The sequence below is a fragment of the Aphis gossypii genome, unplaced genomic scaffold (genome assembly GCF_020184175.1).
Source record: "Aphis gossypii isolate Hap1 unplaced genomic scaffold, ASM2018417v2 Contig00275, whole genome shotgun sequence".
NCBI lineage: Eukaryota > Metazoa > Arthropoda > Insecta > Hemiptera > Aphididae > Aphis > Aphis gossypii.
Window position 1 is genome coordinate 73,540 of NW_026083050.1, and position 17,210 is coordinate 90,749.

Genomic DNA, 17,210 nt, shown 5'->3' on the forward strand with positions numbered 1-17,210 from the left:
TAAGACGACATCGATGTGATTATTATTTTTGTCCGAACAGTATTCGAGGATGTAGTGCATGACAGTACATAATGGACGTTTCTTTGTACAAATACGACGTAGCCACGCTTTGTAAGAATTTTCGTATGATAATATAATATGGGTTATTATTTTTTTTGTTCGTTTCACGTTCGATTTCGAGAATAATAGGGGAATACAATCGGTGTTCAATGTATCGACCCATATTGAACCGAACAAGTTGTTTGTTACATCGGAATGCCGACTCGAATACACTTATATGTATACCATATATTATATAAAAGAGACTGTCTCTATTCAATGGCACTAGGTAGTCATGTTGTTAGCATCTGCCTTCGCGGATTGCAGAGAATAAAATTCCGATCTCATAATAAGAATATTGTAGGTATATCACAAATCGATACCTCGCGCACTTATCGTAACGTATCATATATCATGTATTGCATATTTTCTAAATGCCGGGTTTCATCTGTTTCATTATTTAATATAAATGTTACAATACAAAATTAAAGACTTGTATATTTTCGGTCAATTAGTGATTTTCAATTTTTTTTTTATGACCTCCGAATTAAACGTTATGAAAACCACTGCTAAACGTTTTTCCGGAGTCTTAAATGGTAAAGATCGTACACGCTACCTTATCAAAACAATTTTACAAACGCTTTTTTCTGGTATCTCATCGTTTCAAGACACATAATATCATTCATATTATATTATTCACGAATATATACATATTATAACTGTACGACTATACACTATACTACATACCTACATACATACCTATATATATGTATATATTTATAAAGAGAGAGATAGAGAGCTTAAATGACACAAAAACTTACCATACATTTCCTTCAAATACCACAGAATAAATTATTATGTTTTTTATAATATAATTGTGTAAGACATAAAACTATAGAAAAATCGAATGTATGTATCGTCGATACCCGTCAGTTATCGCAATATTTTTTAATTGTCAACATGGTATGGTTACAAATTTGAAATTACCTACAATAGCCAGGTATGATCGTTAGCACCGACCGATCGGCACACACAACACAAACACTCGGCATTATTAATTGAATTTGGATATACTTAAGAAGACCTTGGAAAAAATTTTTCTTCGAGTCAAGTTTACATCCAAGTCATTTTTAACTGTAAAAATACAGGTCGAGGTTTCAATAGACCTTTTAAACATTTTTTTTTCCCACGGGCCAAGTTAAAAATCTCAGAAATATTATACATCTATAGCCAGTGGCGTGCAGAATTTTTTATTCATGTAAGGTTAAATGGTTAAATTAATTTTTCACCCACCCACTCCGTCAAACAATTCAAACAATTAAAATTTTATTAAAATTTACGACTATACCAAAAAAAAAAAAAAAAAAAAAACCACTCCCGATTTTCAAGCGGCGCCGAGGTTCCATTAGAGACATTATTTCACCCGCCGCTGCCTACGCCCTACAGTCTATATTATTAATAAATAGGTCCCCTTTTGTCACGTTTGAAAAATAATTTAAGACCACATCGATGAGATTAATATTTTTGTTTGTACAGTATTCGAGGGTGTAGTGTACGACAGTACATAATGGGCGTATCTTTGTACAAATACGACGTACCCACGCTTTGTAAGAATTTTCGTATGATAATATAATATGGGTTATTATTTTTTTTGTTCGTTTCACGTTCGATTCTGAGAATAATAGAGACCTACACAGCTACTTTAATGCTGTACATCTACGTATATCATATAAAAGGGACCGTCTCTATTCAAAGACACGTCTTGATATTCTACTTTAGCCACTGCCTTCACATGTTTCTATAACGATTTTAAATGCTCCATTTAACCTTGTAAGGCCAAATCGTTAATACCTCGTAGTAGTTATCTGTACATAATATTTTATAATATAATAATATTAAGTGTTATTAAAGTTTATCGGTCGGTGTGTTGTATTAGGCGCGTACGAAGTATATTAAGAAATCTATTGTTGTTCGTTCCAGGCGCAAAAAGTTACTATATAACAACTACGAATTTAAAATTTAGGTTAGTGGTTCCTCAAATACTTTAACCGTACAATCAGAGAGGATTTTAAAATTTTTTAGTTAAAGTAGATCTAGATACATGTACACAAATGAAACCTAACCTAACCGTACACTTCCTTTGAGTCGCTATACACGTATACACATTTTACACAAGTCGGTTGATGTGTGCGAACGCAACGAAGTAGCAGGTCACCGGGCTCGCGTATACTTATTACTAGGGCTCGGATTTAAATGCCCTAAAAATATCAAAAAAATGCCCTTTCAAAAATGCATTTATGACATAAAAACTTTAAAAAATGCCCTAAAAATATCAAAAAATGCCTTTTTAAAAAATGCATTATTTATTAAATAAATTCAAATTATTATAAAAAAATGAGTAAAAATGAAATTTCATTTATACTACACAACAAAAAAAATAAAAAAAATAAAAAAATATTAAAATCAAAAATTAATTAAAAATTAAATTACATATTTGAATTGCGCTGTACAATTAGTATTTCTTTTAAGTTTTGGAATTTGAAGGATCGACGGTTGTCTGCCAATAAGTTTTTATATACTGAAAATGACCTCTCAACATCAACTGAAGTGATAGGAGCATACTTGAAAAATGTCATATCGTTAGGTGTTAAGTCTTCTGGAATAATATTTTCTGGATTAATATCTTCTTCTCCTTCTAATATTTGACATATTATTTTTATTTGATTAAAGCCTTTATTTTTATTTAAAACGTTGTCAAATTTTAAATTTATATTTTTTCCAATTTGACTTGGTGATTTTTTTATAATATTTTTAATCGTAGTTAAAACATTTATAGACTCTGTTAATGCTAATCCTGATGTTTCTAGCTTAGTTATTGCAACTGGAAGATTACTAAAGTTTGATTTAATGTATATTAATTTATTCTTTAAAGTACCTTCACTTAGTAATTTTTGATATTTTGCAATTGAAATTGCATCTTCTTTATCAAATTGATTTATAATGGCTTGAATAATCGGAAAGTGCTCACAATAATATAATGCTGCAGTTAACCATGTACCCCATCGTGTCACTATAGGTTGAGGGGGTAAAGGAATACCAGGAGCCATAGTTTTAAATGTATCCACTCTGGATGGCGCTTTTAAGAAAATTTTCTTTGCATTTGAAATGAACTGATCGACTTCGGAAAATTGACCCCGGATTTCTTCTGATACTCGATGTAAACCATGCGCCAAACAAGTAACATGTATCATTTTAGAATACAAGGAACTTAAAGATTGCCCAGCCTTGACCATGTAAGGAGCTGCATCACTTAAAAAAAGTAATACCATGTCATGTTTTATTCCTGTTGGCCACAAAATTAAAAGAGATTTATCAAATAATTTCGCGATTGTACTATGGTTCGCTTTTTCTAAAACATCGCTATTTAGTAAAAATACTTTTCCGGGCGTATCTACTTCTAAAGTTCCAACTATAACGTTTGCTACGTAACACCCCTCTACATCAGTCGTTTTGTCTATAGAGATCCAAATATTTTTATTTTGTATATATTGCCTAATTTTTGTAAGTGTGTTTTCATACATTTGACAAACGTAATTTTTTCTTAAAGTCGATTCGTCTGGTATATTTTTATTTGTATATTTTTCTAAAAATTGGCGAAAAATTGGTTGATTCAACTTATGCAGTGGTATATTCGCAGATAGAAATGCATTAGTTAAGTCTTCAAAAAATGGTGATTTTGGTACTGTTAATAAAACTTGATTTTTCATACCTGAAATTTTTCGTTGTAATCCTTGTTTGTGCTTATCTCGTGATACATGTTGAGTAATTGTAAACTTTTTGTCAGCGGCAACTTTCACTTCACATATTTTACAAAATAAAATTTGACCATCCGTAGAAAACACGTCACTACCATATTCTCTTACGTATCCACGAAGTCGGTCCAAACATGAAATCTTTACTTTAGGCATATTAATTTTAATCTTTGTTTCGTTTATACAAATATAAAATGCGAATTAAATAATTTACGTAAAATATGTTATTTGTAAAATACACCTTCGATGTAATTAACACGCAACACGACTAAAAGCGTTCAACAATCGGCCGTACGCACCACCGATAATATTATCGCTCGATAAGAAGATACAACGATAAAAGTTATTGTACCTTCTATGCAATAAAATCGCCTAATTGGTGTGACATAAAGATAAATTTCAGCCTTGTCTAATTTAAAACCGGATTACCCCTGATGTTAAGTTCAAAATGAAAATAATTTATATTACGTAGTACTATACTATAATATATAGTACTTATATTTCAATGAGGTCAATTTTTTTAGTAATAATACGAGAAATAGGTAAAAAATGTCCTTAAATTTAAAAAAATGCATTTAAAACGTCAAAAAATGCTCTTTAAAGTATAAAATCCGCTAAAAATGCAAAAAAATGCAAAAAATGTCCCGAAAAATTTTTGTGGTTAGAACACGGAGTACCTGAAACATATTTGTAACTTGGAAAGCATCGAGTAAGATATCCCAAAAAAAAGATGCAAATTCATTGAAATCCGAGCCCTACTTATTACTATTACTATTAAACGCTCCCGGCCCGTGCATTTTGGTGACCTCAACGTGATTTATTTATTATATTTTGATGTTATTAGATTTCGTATTATACTATTTCCCCAATTAACTTCGGAACCGATTAATTTTCATTATTCTGCATAGTATTGGATTATTATATTATACAAATATGCAAACATGTTTACTTTATCCAACTAGTATGGATAATGTGCACCTTAGCTATGTTTCGCACTTTAACCATAACATATATTATCAGAATGCCGAGAACTCCTATAAACATTTCTATATGCTTTTATAAAAACAGGGAACTTAGGTAATTAAATTAATACGGATTATCATTTATTTAAGTTCCAAAAATTAGTTAAAAAAAAAAAGGAGAAAAGTGGGTAATCTTAAACATTACACTTATCCAGTGACCAGTACATTATATTAATTAACTACATACACGTCAAAATATTTTAGGTACTTAATACTTATGCTTATGTATAAATAATAAATATCACACTCGACTGTTACCCATATATAGGTAGTATGAAAATAATATTTTAAGTAAGAAGAGGAAACCAGGCAAGGAGTAGAAACTAGTATTAGTATCGTGTGTAGTGTGTACCTATATATGTATATCATAATATTAAGGAATACGGGCTGGAAATAAAAATGCACTGCTCATGGTACGCATGAGCAATATGTATCGAGCACGGAAATGCGTAACTTAGATACAAGATAACAATGATAACTTGTTAATTTAAAATTTTGCAGTATATTATAATAAATTGTGTACCTTAAATTTGTCAATTGAGGCAATGGCAATTAGTAGGTATACTGTAAATTATAAATACAATAAATGTAAAGATGTTGTCAGTAAGTCGATTTTGTATATCAACGGTTCTCAACCTTTTTTCATTCACGTACCCCTTGACTTCTCTCACCACTATTTCACGTACCCCAAATATCAATTTAGAATATAAATATACGAAAAATAATTTTTTCGCATACCCCTTGAGATCATGTCACGTACCCCTAGGGGTACCGCTATTGTAGATGATTCTTTTTTATCTTTCTCTTTATATGCGTCTGAACGAAAACATTCATAATACATAACTTTTAATACCATTTTTACAATTATTCTTCCCGAATTCCGTATATATATTTACATTTCTCTTCTAGTTCATGCATAGTTTTCCACTTAAAATTCTATACATAATAATTTTTATTAAAAATAAAATAATTAAATACCTAGGTAGTTTTAATATTTGAAATTATTAGTAATTCGAAATACGAATACAAATCTAATTAGACAAATATTATTATACTAAAAACAGTTTTTATTACAAATATCACGAGGAAAATACATTTGAAATAATTCTTCTTATTATATTATTTAACATTTTTTTTTATTATTATTAAATTTAAGAAGTAAGGTTATTTCAGATTTTAATATACATTTTATTATGACATGTCAATTAAAAATAATAACACAAAAAATAAAAATTAGTTATCTGTTAAAATGTATGATATGTTTTGTTATTATGTTTAGGTATTGTCAAATTTATCACTGTAAATGGTAATATTTTTTAAATTATTAATTAATATTATTATTCAATGGTGAGCGGAGAGGGTAGTGCACTATTTGGAAACCCCTCTATGGGAGTTCAATACCTAGTTCATGAATACAAACAAATAACAAAATTAATAATTATTAATGTTTTAAAAACTGTTTTTCCTAAAAAAATTCTATTTCAAAATAGGTACAATTTAATAGTATTGTCAGAAAAATTAAAAATACATATTCAATGAATTATATAATATGTGGATAATAATAACAATATTACAATATTATATTATCATGATTCGTGTGATGAACTTCAATTTTTTTTTACTTACAAACTATTAATATAGTGAGATAAAATATAATATCAACAAACATTGATGCATATCTAGATACGTGCACACAAATGAAAAGTTTTTAATTCATTAACTTTAAAATAATTTATGATCGAAGAATTTAAATCTATATAATATATATTATATATAGGTATATATAGACTTGGTATTATTAATATGTGTCATTATACAATACTAGAGATATTCATTACATATATTTCACAAAAATATTATAAATTACATCATTATGATTAATGATTTATTTACTATTTTCCGGCATGTGCATAATATAAATAAAAATTAAAAGTATATTATAGATGAATAGGTGTAGGTGAAATTCCCGACAAGTATTAATATTTATTTAACATTCTATTATACATTTAATTTATCATAACACAAAATCAATGTATAACGTTAAACTCGTTAAATATAAAGTAGGGTTCAGAAAATAATAAATAGATAAATGTTTAAATAAATCTTATAAAAAGTTAAATCGCAAAAATATAACATACTTTTTTTTATAAGAAAGTACATTTATATTACTTCAGTAGTTTGTTTTTATATTGTCTTAATCACTATTATAAATTCTCATATCGTTAATCAATCTTAATTTTACATTAAAGGCTTTTTTACAGATAACACTTTATGAGGTTTCAACCAAGTATGCTTGGTCATGTGAATATCAAAATGTCTATTATGATGAAATCCTTTATTACATATATCACATTTATATGTCTCTTCACCAGTATGAATACTCATATGAATTTTGACACTTTGGCTACTAGAACATTTTTTCAAACAAGTTTTAGTAGTTTTACACTTGTAAGATTTTTCTACTGTATGGTGTATCATATGACTATTGACTATTGAAAAATAGTGCTTTATGACGAAATGGTTGATTACAGATATCACAAGTGAAAGGGGTTTCTCCAGTGTGTATTCTCATATATACTATCAAATTTTATTTTGAAGCATATGCTTTTTTACAAACATCACACTTCTAAGATTTGTATTTAAAATTAACATCCTGAATGTGCTTCTTGATACTACTTTTACAAGTAAATGTTTTAGAATATATGTTACATTTAAAAGTTTTTCACTTATAAGTGTTCTTGTATGAATTTTTAAATTCCATGACTGAGAAAATACTTTATCACATATTTCGTATTTAAAAGGTATTTCTCTTGTATATTTCATATTATGCATATTTAAACGTGAAGAACGCGAAGAAATAACAAATGTTTCGTTACATACCTCACAATTGTAAGGCTTTTTTCTAGTATGAAATCTGTTGTGAATTATTTATGGAAAAGATCTTGCACAAAAATAATCACATATATTGCATTTAAAAAGTTTTTCTCTGGTATGAGTTCTCATGTGCCAATTTAAAGAAATAGATTAAGAAAATGATTTATTACAGACATCACTTTTGTAAGGTTTTCACCTGAATGCGTTTTTAAATTCACACAAATATGAAAGAAATATAACACGAAGGAATATGTTGATTGTACTAAAGAATTAATTTTTAGAAAAAAAGAAAGTAATAAAAGTGATCTAAAAAATTAATCAATATTATTTGTAAAAGATAAATGTTAAATATCTGTGAAAGTTGTGATGATACATTTGTTGAGAAATACTTAAATGTTAGAATAACTAGTTTTGTAAAAAAGAGCAATGACTCTTCTGTACCCTATAAGTATTTAAATCATAAAAAGTTAAAAAAATGTACACATATTTAACATCATGTAAAAATTAAGTCATAGAATAATCAGATATTACCTATTTCACTTCCTTTTTATTTAATTATAAATAAAGTATTTTAATTAAAAAATATTGTATAACTTTAAAACTAAATCCAACCAACAAATTCTGAATACTCAATGTATAACATTGATTGTAGTATGTAGTATGTACTACCACTATGTACCATAATTTTATAATATTATTTTTATTTTCAAGGGGTAAAACAACGGTAACTACAACTACGATCTCGGGGTAACTGAAAAGGACCATTTTTTAAGTTTAAGCAGAATAATTAATAATAATTATTCACTGCCAATACATATTGGACAAACTCGAGTTGGGTCCCAAATTTCAAAAACAGCACGAATTGGGTCCCGGTATACTTTATGGAGTACATGAGTTGGGTCCCGGTATATTTTTTGGATTACATGAGTTGGGTCCCGGTATATTTTATGCAAAGGTGGGCAAGTTAATGAAAATAATTAACTAAAATAAATTAAAATTAAAGTTAAGATATAAAATAAAATTAACTTAACTCAGTAAAAAAATTTTATTAATTTTTTTTCCAAGTCATAAATTGGCAATTGCCAGAGTATTTTGGTTTGTATTAACATTTACCAAGTTAAACTTTACTATTGTAAACATAAAACTTAAAATTATTATTATAGTACATACTACATTATTACTATTTACTAGAAAATTATTAGCGACATCTATACAATAATAATAATTAACTATAAAAAGCTTCAGTTAAAACAATACACAATTTAACTGAATAAGTTTATAAGTTAAAAACTAAAATAACTAACTAGTTAAGTTAAAAAGTTAAAAAAAAAATAACTTTTTAGTTAAACTTTAACTTTTTAACAAATTAATGCTCACCATTGACTTTATGGAGTACATGAGTTGGAACTAGCCTATTTGCGTTACCCAGGAGACACCACGTGGAGGTTGGCTAGAATGTCTCCCAAAAATTTTGTTTTTTGTTACGTTAAGGTAACGGTCAGATGTAAAATTTTTTAATAATTAGATTAATTTAAAAAAAATAAAAAATATTATATATTATTTAGAAATAAATATTTGTATGCTAGGGAATAAATTTAAATGACACTTCTTTTACAAAATTAAACCGGTTCAATTCCCCACTAGTAAAAGAAAGCATTTTTTCTCTTAAAAATTTTTCTTTTTCTGCAGTTTTTTTATTTGGTTGTGTAGCTGAGCTCCGAATTGATACGTAAATTGCACTCTGAATCCCTAGTAAAATTTCAATTAAAACAAAAATGTTAGGGTGAGCTGCACTGATGCTAGCATTTAATTTCGCATGATAACTTTCACAGCTATTTGTGGTGCGATTTGTGGTTGCTGCAAACTCGGCCCAAATATTCGGTGGAAATAATGCATCTTCCTCTATGTACGTTTTTAGTAGATAATCGCAAAATTGATCGACAGTTGCATTTATAGGTTTGATAGTCATCAAGTCATCAATAAAACAATCAAACACCTCCTCTGGTTTCAAAAATGGTAAACCAAAAACACACTTAAGATAGTCACTTATATCGTTATTGGAACTTTTATACTCCTTTGATAGCCCAAGCTGTTGAATTTTTCGCCACCGACTCTGCGCTAAGTGAAATCTACAACCCCTAATAATAGTATTTGGCCAAACACACTTGACAGATGTATGAATTGCCACCTCAAAATCGACAAAAATTTCGGCAGGTTGAAAATTCAGTTGAAGAGACGTGCAATAACTCACAATATATTTGAAAGCTTTAGTATACGTTTCTAATGTTTTGTTGGGTAATACCAAGAAAACCAATGGTACATACAATCCATTTCAAAATCCATGAATAGTAAAAAGTTGTAAGAAATATTTCGTGCAGCTTTTAAACGTCCCGTCCATGTATACTTTAGTAACATCACACAAAGCTTTCAAATTTGTCTCAGTTGAAAAACCTATGATATTATCTACCAAATTATTACAAAATAAAAATTGTTCGTCTTTGTTGGTAGTTATGTTCATTGAGCTTAAACAATTATGTGTTTCTTGCATGCTTTTAGGTAATTTTGGATATAGTACTTTACGAGCATGATGAATATTATTTCTTATTAGTTTTAAATCATTAGTGTTTATCGAAGGTATATCGTTGTTTTTCAACTCGGATCTAATGAGCTTTGAAGGTCGTGTAGAAATATCATCTTGTGCCTTTCTTTTAACCGAGTTACTTAACTTTTGTCTATTCAGAACCTTGTCATCACATTTTTCATGATTATGAACGTTACATTTCTCTAGTATGTCTAGAGTGGACGATAATTTTAAAAAACACTTACACGTATTAAGATAACACTTCCAACGTTGTACACCATTCTGCAACATTTTGTGAAAGCGAAATTTAAATCCGACTTCAATGATAATTTTTTTACCTTTTTCGCTTGTCATGAAATCCATTATAGCGTTATATGTAATTTAATTTAACACTACAAAACACTACCTATACTTATTTTATTTTATATTATATACAGTGGACACTTCTAGCGTTGCACGTGCCGGTATACTGGCAATAAGTTACAATATTTTATCCGGTGACAACTGTCCGGTTACGTTCTATTATATTTCTTATTAAGATAAGATAAGATATTACAATTTACCCAAGATTGAATTGATAGATGAAAATCGTCCATCAATGATTGCATCGTGTTATACGTCTTATTAAAATAATATACAATATATTCAGTGCCAGTGGCAAGGCGTGTGCGATCGGCACTGACAATATTACCGCGGACCCAATTCGAGTATTATCAAATATTACCGCGGACCCAATTCGAGTATTATCAAATATTACCGCGGACCCAATTCGAGTATTATCAAATATTACCGCGGACCCAACTCGTGTTTTTTTTAAGGGATCAAATATCTCGGGACCAACTCACGTTTTCCCTACATATTGTGCAGCACGGCTGCCCCTTGCGGGTTTCCAGCTACCTGTAACTTCTCCTTTTTATCGGTCGTGTAGAAAATAATTGTTCTGATAAACTTTATAGATAAAAATGATTTTACTCATCATCTCACGTACACCAATATTTTTATTATACGATAAAAAAATATATACACAGGCAATTCAGTTAATTTTTAAATAATGTTATAGAATTTATATATAATGTATAATTTATATATAATTATGTCATACCATGTGAATTAATAACATACGGAGCTCATTATTTTAAATTTAGAAGTGGCAAATGGGCAACATTTCAATTTTCAATGACAACGCAAGTATCTATAGTAATTGCATACTTTTCCTTTAATCTTACCAAGTAAATAGTCATTTTTGGCACTCAACCCGAAAAAGTATCGCCACCCTTGCGCTAGACAATGTTAATAAATGTCTGTGAGTGTAAACTTAAGTTAATACAAAGTAAATAAAATACCATTTTCGTTTGATTCCGAAAGTTTTTATTCTGAAAAGAAGAAAAATTTTACAAATGTAAATATATAATAAAGTAATATGTTGATTGCAACGAATACATAAAATAAAAATTAGCCAATTAATTATTAAATAATTTCATAATTTGGCCTTATTAGTTAAGTGGCTCTACAGAACACAGTTTCATTATTATGTAGGTACTATGCTGCAGCAGCAAAAGCAAAAGCAGCACCAAGCGATATAGAGTTTCAATGGTTTATCATCGGTTGTTGTGGCGGTATTCGTGCTGTCATTTCCACTAATTATATCAGGTAAAGCATGTCGTCGTCCCCTTTTTGAGTGAAAAAAAAACTTATTAGAGTAAATTATTAATTAATAAATGTTTAAATACATATTATATACGCCAATAGTCTATTAGGTACCTATTTAATGTGGAGGTATTTGTGCTATCATTTTTCTCGTTCAAATTTGACTGCGAACTTTGGAGGAACATGACTGAATCACGTCCACCGTCTCTACCAATTATAACAGGTAAAGTAAGTCCTTGTTCCTTTTTTGAGGAAAAAATAAACTTATTATAATAAATTATTATTTAGTCGAATATTCTAATAGATAGCTAATTCCAAAGACCAATTAGCAATTACTGTACTTCATGATATTCAAAATAATAAATATCATTTCTTAATACAATATTTTCGAAAATACAACACAAAAAACAATTTCAAAATAAAGTTTTATTTTTTGATAATATGTAAAATAAGGTTATTAAACAATTATATAATTGTTTTTTTTTTAATTATATTCCTTCACATATATATCTTTATTCATGTTTTAAATTTAAAATATTGTATTTTCCATCATTTCGGGTAAATCAAAATTATATTTATTATTGCATTATTGAAATAATATTAAACTGTTTTTGATATAATAGAATGGATCAATTTTTCTGTACTATTTGGTTTTTTGATTAGGTATTATAATTTATTGACTACTGAATAAAAGTGTACAAATATTGTAATAAATACAGAATATGAATAAATAAATTAAATAAATTAAATTAATAGGTATATTTTTGCTTTTAACTCAGGTCATATTATAAAACATCAAGCACTGAAAACAAAAAGTCACACAAATCTGTAAAATTAATTTTACAAATTATTATCAATCCAAGATCTTTAAACACTTAAGTATAATAAATATATCTCTAAATATTTTTATTGTAAGACCATTTACATGTGAAAATATACTAAATATAGGTAAAAGTATGAAACAAAAAATAAATTATGTATTTATTCATTTTTTCTTTTTTATTTAGTGCTTTCATCGAACACTCCTTGGGGCTTGAATGTTTAATTAAGTAAATGAAAAAAAAATGATAATTTATTTGAACAGTATTTTTCACCATCTGGTAATTATTAATGTAGACAATGTATGTTCTATGAAAAGTTACAATGTGTGATTTTATATTAAGTTAATTTATAGTTAATGTTGATAACGTATATTATAATTATTAAATGGGTACCTTTTTATATCACAGTAGTTATTAAAAAAAATTTAAAAAATACTATTTTAATTAAAATAAAAAACTTACGATAAATGAATGAATTTCTATTCAAACAATAAATCAAGAAGATGATTTTCAATCTCTTTACAGTGCTATTCAAAATGATCGTACCTCGGCGGAGACCAGATTGTATGATATTATTTTTTAATACTATGAAATGTTTTTTTCTATTTTTAATTAATATTATGATAAAAATATAAAAAAAAAATAATACAATGCATTAATACTAATCTAGGTATATCTGGTAAAATAATAATACTTTAATATTACAAAAACATTTTTATCGTCTATTTGTAATAAATAAAATTGCTCGTTGTATATAAGTATATATATATAATATATAAACATTATAGTACTATGTTAATGTTTTTTTTCTAGTATTTTAAGTTTGGTAATTATTTAGTACCAAATTTAATGAGCCCTTCCCAGCCACGAAAAAAAAACATGAGTGTAAAATACGTCATTATGATTTAGGTACCTACTATAAATTCTACAACGCTATATAATATAGAATAGGTACTTAATTAAATTATAAAAGTGATGAAGCGTTTTCGCTTTGAGACTAATCTTTCGTAATCTACGTGGTTAACTTTTTTTCCTGATGATGACAACGTGCCCCTTTGTTAAACTCCGGGAATATCGTTTCTGGCGGGTTAATAACGTCCAACAATCCTTTACATATTAAAAAAACATATTAAGTTTAATTCACTATATTTATTAGAAAATTACAATTATATTCTAACAAAGAATGAAATGATAAATTAAATATATGTAAGTAGGTACTTACTTATAGTCAAATATTTCTCGGTTGGTTTAGAAGCCACTCCATTCCAGGTAATAGCGATTATTGTCATAAATACTATAACAGCTATTGACGACATAGTACTTTATGTTAGTAAGATAAAAAAAAAAATGTTAGAAACGAAACAGTTCGTATGAAATGAATATATCTTAATGGTTTAATGAAACTTCATGCTGGTAAGACTGACGTACAACAAGGTGGTATATTAAATGTGATTATATTTCTAATGTTACCTATAATTTAATATTTAATAACACTATTTGATTAATATATGACAAAGCAAATATATAGTTTATTTGTAAAGGGCGGTTCACATCCTTAAAAGATTATTTTAACTATATTCAGTAACCCTGAGAATATATTATTTAAAATAAACATTTTATTTTAATGGCAAATGTTTCAAATGTGTTATATAAATTATGACTTTTTTATTAGCAAAATAAAAAATATAACAGTGTATTTACACATAATCTTATGAAAAAATTTTTAATTTTGCAATTTTTTAAAATCTCCTATTAACATATTTTTTCCAAACTATATTTTATGTGGTTAAAATTTACATTTTATTTAAATGGCAAATGTTTCAAGTGTGTAAGATAAATTATGACTTTTTTATTAGCAAAATAAAAAATATAACAGTGTATTTACACATAATCCAATGAAAAAAATTTTTATTTTTGCAATTTTTTAAAATCTCCTATTAACATATTTTTTCCAAATTATATTTTATGTGGGTAAAATTAACATTTTATTTTAATGGAAAATGTTTCAAATGTGTAAGATATTTTATGACTTTTTTATTAGCAAAATAAAAAGTATTATGGTGTATTTACAAATAATCCTAAGAAAAAATTTTTATTTTTGCAATTTTTTAAAATCTCCTATTAACATATTTTTTCCAAACTATATTTTATGTGGTTAAAATTAACATTTTATTTTAATGGAAAATGTTTCAAATGTGTTATTTAAATTATGACTTTCTTATTAGCAAAATAAAAAATATAATGGTGTATTTACAAATAATCCTAGGAAAAATTTTTATTTTTGCAATTTTTTAAAATCTCCTATTAACATATTTTTTCCAAAATATATTTTATGTGGTTAAAATTAACATTTTATTTTAATGGAAAATGTTTCAAATGTGAAAGATAAATTATGACTTTTTTATTAGCAAAATAAAAAATATAACTGTGTATTTACACATAATCCTATGAAAAAATTTTTATTTTTGCAATTTTTTAAAATCTCCTATTATCATATTTTTTCCAAACTATATTTTATGTAGGTAAAATTAATATTTTATTTTAATGGCAAATGTTTCAAATGTGTTATATAAATTATGATTTTCTTATTAGCAAAATAAAATGTATTATGGTGTATTTACAAATAATCCTAAGAAAAAATTTTTATTTTTGCAATTTTTTAATATCTCCTTTTAACATATTTTTTCCAAACTATATTTTATGTGGTTAAAATTAACATTTTATTTTAATGGAAAATGTTTCAAATGTGTTATTTAAATTATGACTTTCTTATTAGCAAAATAAAAAATATAACAGTGTATTTACATATAATCCTAAGAAAAAATTTTTATTTTTGCAATTTTTTAAAATCTTCTATTAACATGTTTTTTCCAAACTATATTTTATGTAGGTAAAATTAATATTTTATTTTAATGGCAAATGTTTCAAATGTGTTTTATAAATTATGACTTTCTTATTAGCAAAATAAAAAATAGAATGGTGTATTTGTTCATAATCACATAAACAATTTTTACGTTTGCAATTTTTTAAAATCTCCTATTAACATATTTTTTCCAAATTATATTTTATGTGGGTAAAATTAACATTTTATTTTAATGGAAAATGTTTCAAATGTGTAAGATATTTTATGACTTTTTTATTAGCAAAATAAAAAGTATTTTGGTGTATTTACAAATAATCCTAAGAAAAAATTTTATTTTTGCAATTTTTTAAAATCTCCTTTTAACATATTTTTTCCAAACTATATTTTATGTGGTTAAAATTAACATTTTATTTTAATGGAAAATGTTTCAAATGTGAAAGATAAATTATGACTTTTTTATTAGCAAAATAAAAAATATAACAGTGTATTTACACATAATCCAATGAAAAAAATTTTATTTTTGCAATTTTTTATAATCTCCTATTAACATATTTTTTCCAAACTATATTTTATGTTGTTAAAATTAACATTTTATTTTAATGGAAAATGTTTCAAATGTGTTATTTAAATTATGACTTTTTTATTAGCAAAATAAAAAATATAACGGTGTATTTACACATAATCCAATGAAAAAAATTTTATTTTTGCAATTTTTTATAATCTCCTATTAACATATTTTTTCCAAACTATATTTTATGTTGTTAAAATTAACATTTTATTTTAATGGAAAATGTTTCAAATGTGTTATTTAAATTATGACTTTTTTATTAGCAAAATAAAAAATATAACGGTGTATTTACACATAATCCAATGAAAAAATGTTTATTTTTGCAATTTTTAAAATCTCCTATTAACATATTTTTTCCAAACTATATTTTATGTGGGTAAAATTGACATTTTATTTTAATGGAAAATGTTTCAAATGTGTTATTTAAATTATGATATTTTTATTAGCAAAATAAAAAATATAACAGTGTATTTACACATAATCCAATGAAAAAATTTTTATTTTTGCAATTTTTTTAAATCTTCTATTAACATATTTTTTCCAAACTATTTTTTATGTAGGTAAAATTAACATTTTATTATAATAGCAAATGTTTCAAATGTGTAAGATAAATTATGACTTTCTTATTAGCAAAATAAAAAATAGAATGGTGTATTTGTTCATAATCACATAAACAATTTTTACGTTTGCAATTTTTTAAAATCTCCTATTAACTTATTTTTTCCAAACTATATTTTATGTGGTTAAAATTTACATTTTATTTTAATGGCAAATGTTTCAAGCAGTGGCGTTCGCAGGATTTTTCAATGGGGGGGGCTCGAAAATAAATAATTACTCAGTTGTCACTGGTTTATAAGTTTGAATAATAAAGTGCATTTATATTTCTTAATTAAATTAAGCATAAAATAGACAAAAAAAAAATGTATGAAAAAAGAACTAACAAAAAATATAATAACAAAAGTAATGAGCAATAAAATATATTT

The 17,210-nt window shown here is 26.2% G+C and overlaps 1 protein-coding gene across 1 annotated transcript; it reads right to left on the reverse strand.

Annotated features, from left to right (window-relative positions):
- Positions 1-2,525: 2,525 nt before the first annotated feature.
- On the reverse strand, positions 2,526-4,034 carry LOC126553592 (uncharacterized; the record flags this gene model as incomplete). The annotated part of the gene is made up of 3 exons (XM_050208735.1): positions 2,526-2,731; positions 2,975-3,382; positions 3,809-4,034. Coding segments are annotated over 3 exons (840 nt in total), but the record flags the coding sequence as incomplete, so codon positions are not given.
- Between the last annotated feature and the right edge of the window lie 13,176 nt (positions 4,035-17,210).